Source organism: Numida meleagris, chromosome 10 (assembly GCF_002078875.1).
Source record: "Numida meleagris isolate 19003 breed g44 Domestic line chromosome 10, NumMel1.0, whole genome shotgun sequence".
Lineage (NCBI taxonomy): Eukaryota > Metazoa > Chordata > Aves > Galliformes > Numididae > Numida > Numida meleagris.
The window spans coordinates 15,885,051-15,905,006 of record NC_034418.1 but is presented as its reverse complement, the minus strand read 5'-3'; the positions used below and the strand labels follow the sequence as shown (position 1 = coordinate 15,905,006).

The window sequence follows — 19,956 nt, the reverse complement described above, 5'->3', positions numbered from 1 at the left end:
AAAAGTAACTTCTTAGGAACTATTTCTTATACTTGATTGCTTCATCAAATGTGAGCCAAGCAATTGGCTCATTCTCTTGAAGTTCACTGAAGAGCTTTCCATAAGGGATTTATTGACAGCTTGGATATTACTTCAAGATTTTTGTAAACCACCTGGTCTAATCTTAAACTCAAAGAGTTTAATTTATGAAACTTCTAAAAGTTCTTCTGAGTCCATAGCAGCTAAGTATATTTCACATCCCATCTGCTTTCATTCTTTTTTTCTCCTCACAAGAAACTATTCTGGTAACAATCACACTTGGCAGAAGTTGAAGCTTGGAAATGCAATAAATGAATATTCTGGAGAATCCAAAATTTAGGAGGATGGTCATATCTATCTCCCTACAAAAGCCCGAGGGGATTACACTCATGACTGTGCCATGCCAATATCAGTGGTATGGTTTACTAGAATGCAAACTACATCAACAGGTAGAATGCTTCTGTTATCAACATCACTTTCCTTAGAGCCCCCACAAGCTTCCTAATGTGGTCACAATATTTTAATTTTAGTGATCTCTACTGAGTTCCACCACTGCTGCTCCTTACAAAAGGTATTTTCAACATTACTGCCACTGCTTATATTGCAGCATGGCTTCTCATATATTGGTCCTAATCCACTCATGTATGCTTTATTTGTTTGCAAGCATTAAAAAAAAAAAAAAAAGACCCTTTTATTCACTGTTTGTCACTTCAGATTAGACCACAATCCAGAAGAAAGCCTGTAGCCTGTAGAGATGGCTTACATGCTGGGACCTCTGGAAATTAGTCCTTTCACGTACACACAAAACACAATTTTAAATACATGAAGAGTCACAGAGCATAATTAGAATGGGCTGTAATCAAAGCCTGGTGCAGATGTAATGAAACAGAGCACCTGACCTTCAAATGAAGATTTAAAAATGTATTACCATAGACACCAACTCAGCCTACAGAATAGGTCAGTTGTTTCATTGCCCCACATGCTGGATACTGAACCAGCCAGAGTTGAAGTAAAACTGCCCTACTTTTTTCATTAAATTGAGCTTACAGAAGATACTTAGAGGCTGACAAGGACAAAAGCTATCTTTTATTAGAATGCATCTATGACCCAGTAAAATTCATCTCTTTAAATTAAAAAAATGAAAACCAGATCTGCTGTTTCAGGTCATTTAAAAAGATTTGAGTACAAATCTACTCTGTGCATACCATGCCCAGTGTTTGTACTCATTGTCTTTTTTAAGCTATGACAGCTTTTTCTCACATTGTTTCTTTACTCACTTCTTTGGGTCAGTTTTTAGTGTTAAGCAAAATCATATCATGAAAGCCCTTCTCGGCTTTCGGGAAATCTGCAAGTATATTTATCATATTTTTTGTACTAGATTACTGCCCTGCTGTGTGATAGGACCTAAAGAAACACTTGCGTTTTCTGAAAATGAAAATTTCTGATACCACAATAATTAATTTCCACAGGGAAAACAATTTACTTTGGCAAAAAAGATTAATGAGAAATATTGCAGAACACAAAATTATTTTAGGCAGCTGCTATGCCATATTTCCTCTCATTGGAATTGTTTTAAATCACTGTTCTATCTGTTAATGAAACATTCTGCCTTTTTTCAGGCTGTTTAGCTTTAAAAAAAAATACAGGATTCAGGAAACTGCTGGACTGCAATAGATAATGGGAAAAAAAAGCGTTAACCTACCTAAAAGTGATGAAAAGCAGTCAGTAATTCTACTACATCGCTTCCTGAGCATAAGGAGCTTTTCTAAATAAAGCATTTGTGCGTCTATATAATTAGAATGATATTTATCTGTCTTGCATTTATCTGGTCATACAGAGAGGTTTGCTTAGTACACAGAACCACAGTTCTTGGGAACAAGTCTTTTGTATCATTGCATCCAGTGTATTTGCACAGTTCTATACAAGTCATATGAAGGAAAACAAGAAATGAGTAAACAAAGAAAACCCTACACGGCCCTCTTACACGCCAGCTTTTTTATGCAACCACTTCACTATGTTGTAGAAATGAAATATTTGGAAAATTTCTGCATCAGGGAACAAGACTACAATTCCTATTATCATTCATGTAAACTTCCGTACATGTTTTAAGGTGAAATAATTTATATTTAGTATGAGAAATTATGTCAGACCTTTCTTCTGTCTAACAATATGAACTCTTTCACTGAAAACTAAGATAGACAACTTGCCCCTTTACTCCTTGAGAAATTATATCATTGCTTTCCCATTGACTGCTCTGTTACAACACATTTACCACAAACACATGTTCTTGGGTCCATAGATTTATTAAAGTGTTGATGCTAAAGTTCAGACTTGTCCTTTGTCAAATTTAAAAGCATCACAAGTGAAAAAAAGGGTAAAGTAAGGGAGTGGTTACGTTTTACATCAGTCAAGTGAATATATGACAGGAACTTCAGAAACTGTAACAGGCTTTGTGGATAAGTGGAATTTTAAACTAATTTCCAAACATAATAAGAAGAACAGAAATGTTTCATTTTTAAAAGGTACCAGACCACTTGTATACACGCCTCCTGACCTCTTAACTAACGTCCGCAGCTCAGCCTGAGGTCAACACCATTCATCTTTCCCTAGATACACATCATTCTTGTTAATGTCAGGGAGAGTTTGGGCATGATTTGGGAGAAGAAAGCGTGATGGCTGCGAGTAAGTAACCACAAAACTGGATTTAAGGGTGACCTCAGTTCAGGTATCATGGCACTCTACCTGCTGTAGTCAATCAGGTTTAAAGGTCTTAGAATGTAGTATCAATGAAAAACAAAGGCGTGCAGCAGATAGAAAAACACAGGAGGATTCACTGAGTTAGCTATTGAGCATATGGTAGAGGTTCTTGAGTGCTTCGTATTTCATAATAATGTACTAAGCAATAAGGAAGAAAACTGAGTCAATGTGACCATCTGTCACTGACCCCATTCTTTCTGCATTATGGACAAATTGTGAGCAAGTATTTATCCTCTGACTTACTTGAAGCTATCTGTAACATCCTCTTTATAGTGCTAGAACAACAAAATCACAGTGCAAGTCCTTGAAAATACCTTGAGGTAATCTTTCCCATTCAGTAGGGTAAAGTGCTTATATTGTTCTGATATGCAAACTGAGAAAGCTCAAAATTTATGTAGTCTTTATTCCAAATAACTAAATTCCTATCTAGTTTCTTTCCAAACAAATACCTTGATGGTCTTCCTCAACAAAACCTTGGAAATTCCTAACACCTTACATAAAGATTTTAAAAGCAATACAAAGCAAACCTGAACTAAGTTACTCTATTTCAGATTTCCTCTGAATGAAAAACACCCTCTCCATTTCATCTGAAAGTTCATCTTAAGAAATAACATTTCATCTTAAGAAGTAACATTTCAGAAGGTTGGACTTAGACTAGTAGAGTCCAACATAGAAATAATTTTATTCTTTGTGTATTAGGGAAGTACTAATAGTTTTTTGTACCTGACTCCATTTACATGCATAGAGCAAAACTGTAGTATAAACCATGTCACAATGAACAGGTCCAGGGCATTTCCAACAGAAATGGTCAAGTGAGATGTGTGATAGCTAAACAATTCACTGATGATAAAGAAATATTGATTGCAGGGAGAAAAACAGCCAGAAAAGACCAGCTTGTTGAAAGTTCGGAAGTATGAATAGCATAAATTTCGATTAAACAGGAAGAAATGTGGTGAGTGGAACACAGTGGCACAAGTATGGCACTGTACCTGGTAGTAGAGATAATAGCAGCTTCATTTGCAGTGAACAGGAGGAGCAGGATATTTCTGCCACTCCAAAGCTGGAGGAGGTAAGACTGAGCTGACTAGAACCTTGTTGAAGGATATAGCATACAAGAAGAAAATCAGTTTGTAGTTATTTTGGAGGAAGGCCTTAAAGACTTGTACATTGAAAGGGCATATGGAGAAAGCAGAAAAGATGAGAGTCTACCAGCTCGACTGGCAGGAGGGTGGTTATATGGTGGTGTTTGTGTTGACACAGAAGAGGGAAGATGCAATGATTATTTCTGAATTGGCAGTAATACACCCAGAAAGGCATGTCAAAAAAGGTTATGATATAGGATTCCATCAGAAGAGGTCAGCATAGAGATGGAACTGTCAGTCTATATGTAATTGGAAGGCACAGGAGCAGTCAAGAGGTGCAGAGACAGAAGAAAGTGAAGACAACTTAGGGAAAATCCCCCAGAAAGGAGATTCATCAGAAGAGACGTCAACAGAAAAGCCAGAGATAAGACAGATCTGAAAAAGACAGATTCCTGAACAATGGGAAGACTAAGATTTCCAGATGAAGGTATGATTGACAATGTCAAAAATGGTATCCTTCTTGTAAGCTAAACTAAAATTTCCCTCTTCTATTCTACTAGCAGTCTGGTAAAGTCAACCCTTTCCTTACCAAGGTGGCTGGAAACATCACATGTGACGTTTACTTTGAGATATAATGAACAAGTCTAAACTTTGTCAAGCTTTTTAAAACAAACACACTTCCAGGTGTCTACTAAAAACACTTTTAGTGATGTGAGACAGTTACAATGCCAAAGTGCCAATATGAGGCACAGAAATTGAAAGCACCATTTAAATAACAATAATATGGATACGAAACATGTATCCCTAGTTTATAGCAACATGATGTGCTCTATACCATTAACTTTTAATTAACTCCAATTTTGCCACAATTAAACTCAATTAGAGCAGAATGTCTGACACTGCAATTAGCTGTATGTAAACACCCCAGTTGGTGTCACATTGAATTAATGTCTCCTGATGGTGGATTCTCCTTCCAAGTATAATGGATTTACCACCATCAGACTGCTAATTGGACCTGGCACCTCAAGTGTTGTATGTATTTCAGACATAACACCAGAACTTAGTATCCTGCACAACTGTGGTTGTCAGATCTACACAGATTCCAAATGCAACTAGCCAAATGTTTTCCTGTATTGTGCATTCTGTAATGTCTCATATAGAAAAACTCCAAAAATTTTAATATCCCTCCCTTTTACAATCACTTTTCTACTCATCTGGCAACAATAAAAAAATATTATACAGCCCGCAGGATGAAAAAAAAAATACCATAATATATCTGGAATGAAAAAAAAAAATCTGTTATTAAGGACCACATTTAGCACAATAAATTATTGTTCGTTAGCAAAGCTTATTTTGAACCATCTATTTTTTCTGCCCTTGTACATATTAGAATCTCAATCTTATCTCGTGAACACTCCTACTGAGATTACTGGGTTTTGTCTTAATATATTACAGTCCTAATAGGAAAAAGTTAGCCAATAGTAAGTATTAGCTCAGTATTAGACTGTTACTGTACGCGCAGTATCAGCAAATACAAAGGATCCTTCAAGGCAGTTGCAGATTTGTGTTACTACTTGTTGCTCTATCAAGATTAGCACCTACTAAATTGCTAACTCTACCTCTTTGGGGGTTAGAATATGCACTGGATATTTGCAGGGTAAGGTGATTAAACTGCATGTTTTGCAAGAATCACTGAGATGAAAAGCTGATGTTCTGTTGTCACTTCCAATAACATTGAACAATCATAAATGTGGACTAAAAAGGACAAATGGTAATGATGGAAATTGAATAAGTGATGAAAATATATTCAGAAGGACATTAACGGATATTCAAATAAAGCTCAGAAGAAAACATAATGAAGGAAAACCTCATAACAGGGTAGCAAAACACTGTCAGCATTAGGAATGAACATGCTTATAAAATTCTTGGCCATCTATCTATCACTGGGAAAGGTGCAGGTTAACTCTCAAATGCAAATGCATACGCCTGAAGAATGCCCTGAGACTGCTACAGCAAAGCATACATCAGTGCCCTGTAAATACTAATTGCAATTGAATATACAACGTCCACATAGTCACTTTAAATACTTTTAGCTGAGTTTTTTGGAAAAAAATCCTTATATGCTACTGATGGTACTTATTTGTAATTCTTTTCATAGAAACAATCTTCACTATTTTCAAAAATCAATGGAATTTCCTGTGTGAGTTGAAAAACTTCAAAAAATATATATTTTTTGCTTACTAATTGCTATTATTGTAACAATTCAATTTACAAATAGGAAAAAGATACAAAAAACAGTCTTTCTTAACAAAACAAACCCATGTCAAAAGCCTGCAGTTTGACGGCTATACTTTGGGGAAATTATTTGGAACATAATGGATGCAATTTTGCCTTCAATTGTAATTTTCATTTGGAATTCAACTAATCAATTCACTAATTCCACTCACAAGATTTAGGAGACAGCTTGCTTTTATATTTCAGTCTGGTTAGGTCGGCCAGAATTTACTATTTGAAATGATTTATACACTTGCATCTACAAGTTCAAAGTGATAGAGTTACTAAGTAAAGTATTGATCAAAGCTACCAATAAAGAAATGAAATTAAATGCGTATTCTGGAACACGTCAATTCTTCTGAAGTATTTTCTTTAATAAATATATTGCCAATATCAATTCTAAATAGTCTTAATAGGAACAGAATCTGAGTGTCATTAGGTGTCTTGTTACCTTAAAAGTAAAACTGAATATTAATTTTGCAATTTTAAACCTGACAAAATGCAGTATATTTTTCAAGTTGATCTATTGTTCAAGTATCAAAGGTTACAAATGCAGTTACGCTTTCCTGCTTCTCTGCAGTCACAACTGTGTTCGGCAAAGCTGAATGACAAGAAAATTACATGTTTGGAGAATCAGCCTGCTGGCTCTTACAGCCCCCAAACACAGCAGATTGTTCTTTAATTTCCTGGTTTCATGTACAGTAGATTCATTATTTAATAAGGTCATTGTCATGACATATACTCTGCAGAGCATAGCAAACACACAATACAAATTTTCATACGCCAAGATCTGAACTTCAGGCCTCACAAGCACCAAAATTGCTACTTTTTCTCTAAGTCTCCATCACATGCTCTAGATTTCTGACTGAGACCAAGACCGCTTGCCTTGCTGAGGAAAAGGTGCAATTGCTGGGAATAAGGCCTTTGGACCTGTTAACCCTAAGATTATTGAATAAAACTCAATCCCTCTGTATACGGCGGGCACAGCTGTCCCACTGACCATTGGGAATCTAGAAGCTCATATAAGATGACTACCCAGGAGGGTGTTCTTTTGTATCAAATACCTTTCCTGTTCTATTCAGAGGGTAAAATGTAAAATACAGTAAAGGTTCCAAAGAATCTTTGGAATCTAATATTTTTAGAACAATTTCTTTTACTTCTTTTTGTCTTCTCCTCCAGTTCCCTAGCAGCAAGGGAAAAAAAAAAAAATGAAAAAAAAACAGGTTCTTTTAAAACTGTTTTAGAAAACAAGAAAAATTAGTAGTTCAAAACTGTCAAGATTTTACTCCCTCTTAACAATCTGAAAGTAGTGTATCATAATCCTGTTATTTATATCCATTAAATCTGCTAAAACTAACAGCAATATAACAGCAGTACATTGCTTTTTTTTGTTCACATTGACAAATAAATCTGTGACCTGTATTCATATCACCTGTGCATACATAATACATTTAAGAAATAAATATATAATGACAGAGCCACAAGTAGATAATAGGCATTTTCAATGTGTTGCATTCAGACATCTGAATTACCATTATATAAAGTAAATACTAAGAATAATGTTAGAGAAGAAGCTGGGAAGAATTCTGCAAAGTTGAACTCTATTTTGCAAATATAAACCACAAACACAACTGCGGGGTATCAGGGTACACGAACAAAAACTAGAAAAAAATTAACATTACTGCAATAACCTCGGTCATAAAACACTTTCAAACAAAGATCTTTTGGCTTCATATCACCTTCTGCAATGTTTCATCCACCTGTTTTCCACTCAGAACTCTTTAGTCCCAACTGGACGATGTTTATGATCACTTCCATTGCACTGTTGGGCTGGTCAAGCAGAACACCTACCAGGCCCTATTCCTGCTGCAAGCAGTCTAACAAGGTTAGATGAAATATGCTGAATATGATAGGAAAGCTCTCAACAAGCACTGTCCTTCTGAATGCATGGTGTAAACAGGAAGCAACTGCCAGGGAAATATCTGAGAATATATATCCTGAATATAGAAATATCTGAGAATTTCAAATCTTTTAGCTCTTCAAAAACCATCAACTCCTATGCATATTTACACACAAAGAGAAAAATAATTTCCTTACAGATTAGCTTCAAAAGGATCAGGATTTTGCTTTTTACATCTGCCCTTGCAAATTTTAATTTAGTCACACACCTGCACAAGAGTTTTGCCAATGGCCACTGAGACCTGTTTTATCTTCTAAAGAAAATTAGAAGGAAATCTCCTCAAAGGAGAAAGATCCATCATTTGAGTCTAAATGCAGTATTTTACGTGTACTGATATAAACAACAAATTATCTGTTAAAAATTTTTAAAGTAAAGTGACTTCTCATTAATGAGCCGCTAGAAAATAAAAAAAATAAAACAAGTCATTTACCTAAATATAGCTTGGATTTTAGGAGTGTGTATAATTAAGAAATAATTAGTAATGACCTGAGTAAACCCGGACAAATACAACAACTTTTATCATCTACATGTTAACAAAATGATGCCAACTACAACTCCCATAATGGTACAAGTCTTCTCATACAGTGCTCTCTATTTATAGCTGCAGTCTGGTACAACTCTCTCACTCATTTGCTATTATGCGTTGAAAAAGATCTAAAGGAAGAAAAATGTGAATTTAGAAGAATCACTTTTTTTTTTTCCATGAGTGCTTTCACCACAGAACACTAATAAGGGTGAAATGGAGATTCTTAAAACCAAGCTTGCAACAGGTAGAGTAGCCAACTCTAACATTTTTGAGTTTCATTTCATTTGGTGGCTTTCTTCAAGTTCCACCTATCAAGTCCTGTCATATTTCCATTTTAAAGAGACAAATATGAGACTGCCAAAGAGAACTTGGAACATTCAGATGCTGTGGACCAAAAAAAAAAAAAAGCCCCAAAGCCACATTAAAAGGATCTCAGTACAAACTTTTCAGGCAAGCCTTGCGGATCTGACTTGCATATTTTAAATTCTTGGGACGAGTAATGGCTCAGAAGGTGAAAGCAGAACGCCTAAGGCTCAGAGTTACTAAGTCTCCACAGATAATGGAGAAATGCTGTAATTAAGAAAATGTAGACTGGGTAATTGCCATCAATGCAGTAACAGACCCAGCTGATATATTTGCCCAAGAAGTATAAAATAAAATGAAAATAATTTTAAAATATATTTAGCATGTGGATTCTGGATTATAACCATATTTTTTTTTAATTTATTTTTACAGCCCACAGGTATTTTTCCATGATTTCAGTAATGGAGTCTTTGTGGCCCGTACTGCTACTTTTCCTCAAAGTCTCTTGCAGATAGAGGAAAAATATATAACAATGACTATGCCATAGGAGAGGCCCTATGACATAACTACAACATATTAGGGCTCCTACATATTGGTGCAAGTAAAAGCAGGAGCTGAAAGATTGGCTTTTGAAGATAACTTACATACACGTATTTTAGTATTTCATAAAGTAAATGCGAGGCTTTTCCAGGCATCCACATACTTCTTAATATGTTTATTTTGACTGAAGAGATATACAATCTAAAAAGTATTAGAGAGTAAATAAAACTCCCTTTTCCATCAAATTTCTTATCACATATCAACTACACAGGCTGTGACATCAGATTGAAGAAAAGGTAGGCTTGTGTGGCAAGTAATCTTAAGTCCAGGGTTTCCAAAACATGGAATTCAAAAGGAATTTCTTTCTAAATATATCAGATTGGAATGAGTAAAGTAGAACTGCTTTTGCAAAGACATGGGAAGTTTCCATACAGTAACAAAGCAAACTGATGCTTGGATGAGGACCCTAGCAACACAGTTTATAGAAAGGGTCAGTATGTCTGAATAAGGAAATGCAGAGGGTGTAGAAAAAGTGTAAGTGTATGAAATAAAAGGCCAAGACAGATGGTGAGTAGAAAGGTTATGGAATGAAGTTAAAAGTGCAAGGGGAAAAAAAAGATCCAAAAAGGTGGAAAATGGAAAGCAGACTGCAAAAAAGGCTGAAGAGAAGTAGTATGATTTTCTTCAGGTACACTAAGAACAAGAGGTCAGAAAGGAGACAGAAGGTCCTCTAGCTGCTAAGAAATTACTCACATAAAAATATAATGAATTCATTGCTTTAGTTAAAAAAGAAGTAAGGGAAGGAAGTAAATGAGGGAAGTGAAGGAAATAAAGGAAGTAAACAAGGAGTAAGTTGTTACAGATTGTGCTTCAGTTTCATTAATAATGACAATAACAATTTTTAAAAAAAAGCTAGAGAGGGTTACAGACCTACATTTCCAAGATGATGCAACAGAAATAGAAATCAGGGTCTCTCTAGCAACTAGAACATTAAAATTCTGATTCTGATGGTGCAGTACTATGCTACACGAAGTGATGAGGGGCACAGACCCAGCTGCAAGGAGCTCACCCGGTGCTTTCCTCCCTGCCCTCCGTGCTGACGTGCCCTGGCCAGATGCATTACACGTCAGTAGTCTCTGCAAAACTGCTGCCCCGTCCATCACTGCGTGAGGCTGGGAGCAATATTCTGTGTTGCAAAGCAAGACACACTGCTTCCCTTCACTGTAGGAAAGCATAATGTCTGGGGAAAGGGCAGCATTGTCTTTACAGGTATTTATGCTACACCTAGAACGCTCAATCTTCAGTGAGAAATACTGAAGGTTGCTATAATGCAAACAGGCAAAGAAAAGAAATAAACAGAACATCCCAAAGCAAGAAGCAGCATCATGACAACATTTCAATGCTTTAAAATGAAATTAATTAAAACCAGTAAAAATAGTTCCACTGACTATTAATATTAAATGACAAAAATGTTATTGGTGTCTTCTTGTTTTACAGAACACATCATTATTCTTTTCAGGAGCAGCGTTCTTATTCCAATACTGAAAAAAAAAGAAGTAAAACCAAACACCAAATTTTGCCTCATTTATTTCTGTCTCGGTAAACTCGAATCTTTATTTATTTCTTACTGCTGTGCATTCCCACCTCGCGCTCCTCAGTAAGAAATGCTAATTTTGCTCAGTGTTTGGAATGTGAGTTATTTTTAGCACGGAAACCCAACAATCTCTTAGCATTTATAGGTTATAAACAACCTTTGCTGACTCTTCCCTTTAACAAAACTTCTTTCCGTTCTTGCTGCAAACGACATAAGAGTTGAACAGCAGGAATGTCCAAGCCACGTGAGCAGTTAGGCCTAAGTATTAAGCATATGCCCTCTAACAAAACCAACTGTTGACTTTTGTATGCTTTCCACATAAGTGATATGAGGATGCTAGTAGCTTCTAAAATGAATCGTAGTGCTGCTGATATCTTGTAACATTAAGATCTACAGCATATATTGAATAGACAATTTACATTAAAAAGTGAGCAAGATACGGTAAATCAGAGAGTTTATACAAAATAAATACCTTGTTCCCCTAAGACAAAATGGGAAAATATACATAAAAACCACATGAATTTTATCTTGATTTCCTGTCAGATTTTCATTTTACTCCATAGAAAAATCTTGGAAAAAATAAAGAGATATTCCCAGGAGCTTGACCTAAATCCCAGCTGTGCAAACAGCTATTTGAATCTTTGTTTTAAGGAGTGTGATTCTATGAAAAATTTATGTGCTCAAATATTTATGTACACAGTTATGGTGATCACTTTGTTTTTCACCTCCGTGAAGAACAAATGCTAAAAGTCTCCCATGAATTCCTGAGTCTGCCCATACAGATCTCACTGAACTATCTAGACTTTCACTTCCGCCGGGTTTGTTTGTATTGCTGCTTTCAGCTTCAATGAAACATCTGCTAATGCTTAAACTTGCCTTTTTATAATCTCAGTGGGGAAAAAAAAAAAAGATTAAATAAGGTACCTGTTCTTCTCCAGTTTAGGGCATCATCTTTACAGGTCTTCTGTCTCTAAATCCACTTGTTACAGAAGAACAGGAAGCAGCAATTCTTTGATTAATCCATCTCTCTTGTTTTTTAGATGGAAATAACTTTTTATGTTGACAGATTCATTTATTTCACCCTTTTCCCATACAAGCAAAAGTAGTGCTTAGTCTTGAACAGCGATGTCAGAGATCAGCACTAAGACAGTATCATCAGAATGGAGAACAAGTTTCTGTAAGATTCACAGCATCCTCTCTATTATAGCACCATTCTGTACTCTGAATACTTCATTGGAGATTACAGAAACCAGCAGCAGCTCGTTAATGTCTGGAGGGAGATTCAAATCAAGCACCACAAATCCACAGAGCTCTGTCAGCTGCATGGTCACCGATGCAACACCAACCTAACACGCTACCATCAGTGGTGAAACTTTGCTGCTGTGAAACTTGTGGCTGCAGTGAAAGTTTCAGAAAGGAATACAGCAGTAGGGTAACACTTTGCCCAGAGCAGACCATAAACTCCTTGTGTTTAGTATCCTCAAGCAGTAGAAAGGATAAAAGCTTCCTTGCTGAAAAGCCCATGTAGGGACAGCTAAACTTCGAGCAGTGCTGCCTGGAAACAACCTACTGGCACTTTTTTGGTCTGCGTTCATTTCTCTCTCTGTAGTCAAAATATGAAATCGATTTGAAAAAAATCACCTCTAGATTTACCCAGAGCCCGCAGCATGTGAGTACTTTGCTGGATATACATAATCATATTCTAAATATATATTTTTTCTTTATATTGACATTTCATGCACTCTCTACATACACATAATGTAAGCAAGAGAACTTTTTCATTTCCAGAATTTTCAACTGTATGTCAGTTGATCTAACTACAACTCATTTATATACAGAAGTTTCTCGATTACTAATAATCATATCCATTAACTACACAAGAACTACTCTTTTTTTTTTTCCCCCATTAAACTTTCTTTCTTTTTATATTGATAAAACATCAGGATTCCTCCTGGACAAGTCCGTAGCCTGCCATGAATCCAAGTTTTTTGATACAACACATGCACTTTGGGAGCGTTGATAGGTTTTCTCCGTGTATCATTTATGTTTTAATTAAGTCAAATACAGTTAACAGAAACTTACATCTCCAGAAGAACTAAACCCTTCCTCTTGTTGGTTGCTGAGTTCCTTCCCTTTTTCAGGAAATCAGTGGGAGATGACAGAGGTCTGACCTTTCCCAGTTATAATCGGTTTCAGCTCAAGACAGAGCAGATCACTTATATTTCATAGAATTCTACCAGTGCAGATAACCAAGATAAAAATACAGTTTAGACCAGTCTCGAAATTAGAAGCAAATCTTTTTCTTCTCAGAGAGGAGGGAGACAAGCTTACTATCTCCATGCTGCATATTGCAGAAATTCGGTATCAGAGTACATTAAGTTATTCTGAAAAAGATGTGGCTGCAGTAAATTGGATTTACATAGAAGACAAATTCATTTTTCTGTACTGGATGATTTACAGCTGTTTACTTCTAGGTATTTACACTACTGTACTGCCTTTTTCGTCTGCAAAAATCCTTGAACATCTTTGTCACAAAACACTTCACATGACCAAGCCACTTTTCTTCATGCCTGTGCAGTGTCTCCATTTCTTATTCCCAGTTCAGCTCGGAAACAGAGCCCAGGACTGCAAGCATGTAAACGTATGCTCACACACAGAAACAAGAGTCTAATGGAACCTGAACTCATGCAGTTCACATTAAAGATTTGGTTACTGTTCAATGGTCTGAATTCTTTAGCCTGTTCTCAGTCTACTTATCCAACATATAGAAACAGTAACACATAGAGAATAGTCCTTATCTCTTTTTCAGTACTGTTCGTGTAACTCTTCTGATTATCTCAGTCTATCAGTTACAAGGCAACCTTTCACAGAAGTGTGATGGCATTTAAAAACAAACGCAAAAAGTTGAAAGCTGATTTCACACCTCTGCTTGTTAAGTATTTTCTAAAGCAAATAAAGCTTTTCAATGTAGAACAAAGATAAGTTAAACTAACTCTTCATTAACAGTTCAGATTGGCCAGGTAAATTTAGTCACAGCTCTCATTTTCATACTGTCACTGAATGGCTTTCACAATGGCTTGCAAAGGATCACTTTCTGATTATTTCTCTTTCATGCAGGCTGTGGCTATGAAGAAGCCCTTCGATGATGACATCGTGACACCTGACTGAAAGGCAGCCATTGACGAGATGGCACTTTGCCACTGATGCTCAGAAGACGAATAAAGAAATGTAGTTTTTTTAACTTCACAATTTTGGTCATCTCAATCATGGCAATCTACATATTCAACTCTGTCTGCTTTTACTTAGCATAATTTCACATAAACAAGATAAAAATTATTACTGGCTCATTTACATACATTGGCTTTTGGACTCTCATGTAACCTCCTCTGACACACCTTCATTTTCCCAACAGGAACCAGCACACTTTGAAAAGTGCAAGTGGTTATGTCATGTACACCATGACAATTAATCCCCCTCAACATGAATTTTTTGGTTGTATTTTCACATACTTGTCCACTTTTGAACAGTTTAACTCATTTCATAAAAAAACAACTGGTAAGTCAATCAAATAAGTCAGCTTTGGCAAGGGGCCTGGTTGTGAGGGCCACTTCATTAAGGCAGCTGCCTTACATCCCTCTTTCCTGCTTTGGTTTCTTTTGCTATTAAGCAAAAAGTTAACTAACCTGAAAACATAACTACCACGCACCTGGGCTACATATACACTTTGGTAGGCCCTGAATCTCAGATTTTCTCACTTACATTTTGAAATGTTTTCTATCCCTTACTAAAAATAAAGTAATTAAAACAAACAGTGGAAAGTGGCAATTAACTCAGGCAATCAATGGTTTTCTGAGCGGGATTCGGTTGTCCTCTAATTTAATCATTTTTCTCTTGTAATGAATATCGTAGGGAGAAGTCCTACATGCTTTTCAATATTCCTCCAGGATAAACAGGGCAGGAAAAAGCATTTGTGAACATTCAGTGATACAAAGAACAACACATTCTTATAATAGATTAAATAGCCTTAGCTAATGTAAAATGTTGCGAGGCACGTGGATGGTAAAAGCTGCAAAATTCTATGAAATACTATGAACACAAAGCTCTATTTTGTGTCCTATTAGCATACGCTTTAAATTCTCATCCCTTGAGTACATATGCACTAAGAATAAGAAATAAATCAGTGCTAATGCACTGCAGCCTACTGTGTAGCTGGAATGATTCAAATGAATTTCATTTTGTTATCCTTGCCCTACCACTAATTGTATATTTGATGGTAAGATGGCTTGCAAAGAACTTATAATTTTTTCCTGCAGATCTGTTCCTTCCTTGTTTGCCCTTTGCTTTGAACTTTATCTGTAAGGACATCAATACTGTGGAGGAGGGAAAAGTGGGGAGGGAAGAATTAAAAGAATAAAAAAAGGTTCAAAAAATTTTAAACGAAAATCTAAGAGTCTTTACAGTAATTCACCTTTCAGTGTATCAAGGAAACCAAGGAGAAAATTCTGCTGCCTTCCTGACACCATGATACAACTTCATTGGAAAAAAAAAAATGGGCTGGATTCAAAGACAGACTAAATGAAGTTGAGGGTTCCCCTTCTACAGAACTTTTCAGCTGCACTTTGCACAACAGGACGCCAGTGAGCACGCTGAGCAGAGTGCTATATAACAGGTTGGGAAGCACTGCAGCCTATTAGGACAGACATTTGCATTGCTCTGGATAATCCACTACACTGCACCATTTGTATATAATTTGCATTGCTTCGAAAAGGGTCCTCTAGGGAAATGGTTTTGTCTTAATTTAAGTGTGTGCTTTGCCAGATCAGATAGGAGGGCCATTTGTGGTTTGATGCATTAGGTTGAAAAGACTGCTATGATTTTCCAGTAAAAAAAATAATAATATTCAAGGTTTATACTGAATACATAAAGGTAGAAAGCCACTATAGATAAAATAAGAAACAGCTGGAAAATGAAGACAAGAAACAGTGTTATAAAGAGAAACTGGAATGTTTCTCTTTTAAGAAGGACAGCAGAAACTGCCACAAATTCTATGGAAGTGGTTAACATTCATTTCACTGTAAGACCGGATGAGAAATAGACGTTAAAGTGTCAAAAACCAACATACGGTAAATTTCTGCAGTGCTTTTTGAGCAAGCACAATTAGTCATCTAACAAGAAAATTCTCCCAGAAGAAAAACAGCACTGAAAATGGAAGTATTGATCACTACACAGCAGAAGACACAGCTAGGCAGCTGGGACAACATGTGGAACTGTCACTGTGTCCATGCATGCATGGCTGGAGCACCACGCACTGCGCTCTGCACAAGGACACAGAGGTCAGACCCCCCCCATGCTGGGGCAGAGAGCTCCTAAAGCAAACGTTGCAAATCTCAACCATTTTCTTTCCAGCTGCTCATCTGCACCCAAGTGTCAAGAGGCAATTTATCTGAGGGCACGTTTCCAGAGCGAGGGAGAAAATGTGAATTTACAGATCCTCTATGCATTTCAAGACATCGTGGTGAAGTTATTTTACAGATATCCAAGACCAGTTCTGTGATTCTATGATTTTATGACCATTTGTTCAGTGGGGGAAATGTAGCATTTATTGACGAGGACAGGAATCCTTCGTATAGACTTTGTTAAGACATACATTTGACAGTGATGGATCTGCTAACATTCTCATATCAACAGAACCCTCTGTAGATGAATTAAAAGATATCCATTACAGCAAAATGGAGATGAATAGTATATTCTATTGACAACTTGACAATTAAGAAAAGGAAGAATAACCATGCAGTGCCTTAGAGGCAACTTACCCAAGAAACCTCTTTTTGTCTGAACATAATTTTGTATTGGCAAATCAAATGCATACACGATTTTCAGACAGCACTTCTACTAACGATAAATGACAGAAATTACATGCAGAAAGTAGAGCAGAGTTTCGATTGCGTGTGAAAATACACACATTTACAATTTCCAAAGGATAACTGGTTCTTCCAGAAATTTTACAGGACACTGGCTCGCAATTTAGCCTTCAGCAACTGCAGTCCTTTCAAAAGCTAATACACACACATTCAAAAGTATATATTACCACCACAGAAGCAGAGATTCAATTGCTATGAGCACTCACCTCATAATCAGCTATTGCTTCTCTATCCAGGGGTCGGGTCACAGAGACGTCCCCACTGATCTCATTGATTCTAAAAATTCCTTTTGGGTCTTGATCTACTCCCTTACCAGAGATTCGGAACTTTGCTCCCTCTGTCCTTTCACTGCTGATGACCTGTGTGGCAGAAAACACGAAGTTATAGACCCAATTATAAATGCTTTTAAACCACATAAGCAATTTCAATGTTTTATTCTAACGTGGAGATATATTCCCTGTCAATAATATGAAAACACAAAATATTCTTCCAATCATTCGGAAAACACTTTGCAATTCTTGTGTTAAGCCATGGAAAAGCAAATCAAGTCCTTAGCCAGTTGCTGCCTTATCTTTACTGTCTTTTATTTCACGACTTAAAGTTTCTGTTTTTCCGTGCTACTGTATTCACTCCATGACTAGCATGTGACATTTGATTTCTTTTTCTATTTACAGTTATATTAATAAAAGGGAAGAAAGAAAATAAAGAAAAACCAGATACATTTCCCCCAAGCGGCCTAAAGAACATGTATTTCACAACCACCTTTACAATGTCAGATAGCCATCATACATTATTTTCTGATTAATCATTCCATTTTATTAGCAATCCTGGTCAACATTGCAGCTGAATTTAGGGATGTTTTTCTTTCCCCAATTCCCTTCTATGCTCTTCCTTTCCTAGGATTTTAAACCAAGGAAAAAACTCACAGAAATTTCTGGACGTCCTGCCCAGAACTCTGCTTAGTCACACAGCTGGAATTCCTCCACTTTCCAAACTTTTGGATGTTTACACACATGTGTGTGTGTACAGAAACTCCTGGTTACTATCACTACCTTGTTTCTCAATAAGGAAGTTGGAAACAAGGAAAAATCCCTGAAAATCCAATTTCAAGGCTGTCTTACATTACTGACAGTAGCATATGTAAACTTGCAGAGCTACACGATGTATCTTATAAACTACATGCTTTGCAAATTTGTATTTGCACACCAGAATCTAGGAGGATTATAAACTAATCTTGCCCTTTAAGGCTGACAATCTTGCCAAGCCATTCTTTTCCACTGCTGTTTCATGTTCTTTTGTTTCTAGCAATTTTATATCCTTAATGTTTCTGCAGAAATCTTAAGTCAAATATTTATATGCTGGTCTGAATCACAGCTCAGGAATAGGAAGGAGCAAGTGGCATTAGGAATCTGGACCCGTTCCCATTTTGAGACAATAAATATGCAGAGTGTTTAATAATGTCCCTGAGGAAATACATGTTTGTTGGCCTACTGCTGTGGGTTCAGCGATGCTGGTTGGCATGTTATTGGGCAGGAGATTTTGACTAAACTGTGTAATCATTATTCCTTTATTTTAATTGAGAAAAAGTTGCCACAAGTTATGAAATAAGAAATCAGCATTTTCAGAGATAAAGTTTTAATTCTTAAATCCTTTGGGATAGGAAGAAATTTCAAGGTAAAAACCTGTTTCACCTTCTTTTTTCCTTCCTCCTCCTAGTCAGAAACACTAATGATGAAGTTCTCTTCCCGTGTGTTTTTGAGTATGTCATGACAAAACACAGGGGCAGGTGACAGAAGGGCAAACTATTATTGTGCTTCAGGTTTTGTGATGAAACTTTAACTTAATGGCTGCTACCAAAAAGCTACCTGCTGTTCAATTCTTGTTTTGACCAGTCTCTGTTGTTCATTTGTTTGTTACATCAAGCTTAAAAATACATTTTCCTTTTTCTTTAACAAATCAGTGCCGTGACCATTGCTCACCTTTGTAGGGAAAAGAATTGCTTGTCCCCTGTCCTGATTTCTGAGCCTTATTGCAAGAAGACAAGTGCACCTTCCCATGCAATATAAGCAGAGCAATTTGAAAGGCAGCAGCACAGCCACAGGCCAGCACACAAATCTAGTTCAGAGTCATCTGCACAACAGTCCAATCCACCACAGCTGTCAAACATTTCCTAACTGTTTATAACACATTTAAGACATAGCATAGGCAAGAGGGCTCAGTTACAACAAGCCATAGAAAGAAAGCAGAACAAATCATGGGCTTTATTGATAAGCTGCAAAGGAATTTATTAAACAAATTCCAGATAATCATACACAGATCCTTCTTCATAGTAGACAGAAAGTAATAACAGTAGTAAGAAGCAACCCTGCAAACATGACTGCAGGAAAATTTTCATTTTGCCCCCAAATCCGACAAAGATTTAACCTTGAATTTGATGGCATGGCATCCATGTTTGGTACCTGAAAGATCTGTAATCTTTGGAGATGCTGTGCAACCCAACTTCCAACTGTAACTATTCCTCAGTATATAACATATGAGAATAGTTGAGTTAGCAGAAGGTAAGGAAGGTAGAGGTGTTTTTTTCTTCTTCTTCTAAATGACTGTATGTGCCTGCTGAGCCTTCTTAAAGCACAGTCATGGACCAGATACGTGCAGACACTTCTCTCCTACCTACTTAGCCATTTAGGCTATTATTGCACAGCAACTAATGCTTGATGTAGTAATAAGAAATTCAGGTTAGAGATGCTCCATATACCACTGCATCATTTGTTCAAGAGCAACGATGGCAATAGAAAAAGTAATTTTGAGGAAGTACGATTTTTAAAAAAAGCATAATTAGCCACAAGAGGGAGCTACATACTCCCAGGAATGTAAAGAACCTTAACATCTCCTAATTAAGAAGCTTCTATAATGGCTGCGTAGTTCAAAGAAAGTGCGTTTCCCAGCTCACAACAAGCACAGTACAATGAAGAGTTTAATAA

At 36.6% G+C, this 19,956-nt stretch overlaps 1 protein-coding gene across 7 annotated transcripts in view; it reads right to left on the bottom strand.

The window, feature by feature from the left end:
- Nucleotides 1-19,956, bottom strand: part of CDH13 (cadherin 13) — a 449,261-nt gene that overhangs the window by 218,287 nt on the left and 211,018 nt on the right. For all 7 annotated transcript variants that reach the window (XM_021408565.1, XM_021408564.1, XM_021408562.1 and 4 more), the window contains exon 5: nucleotides 17,182-17,334. In XM_021408565.1, coding sequence (XP_021264240.1) covers nucleotides 17,182-17,334 — 153 coding nt within the window. The remainder of the gene's footprint in view (nucleotides 1-17,181; nucleotides 17,335-19,956) is intronic.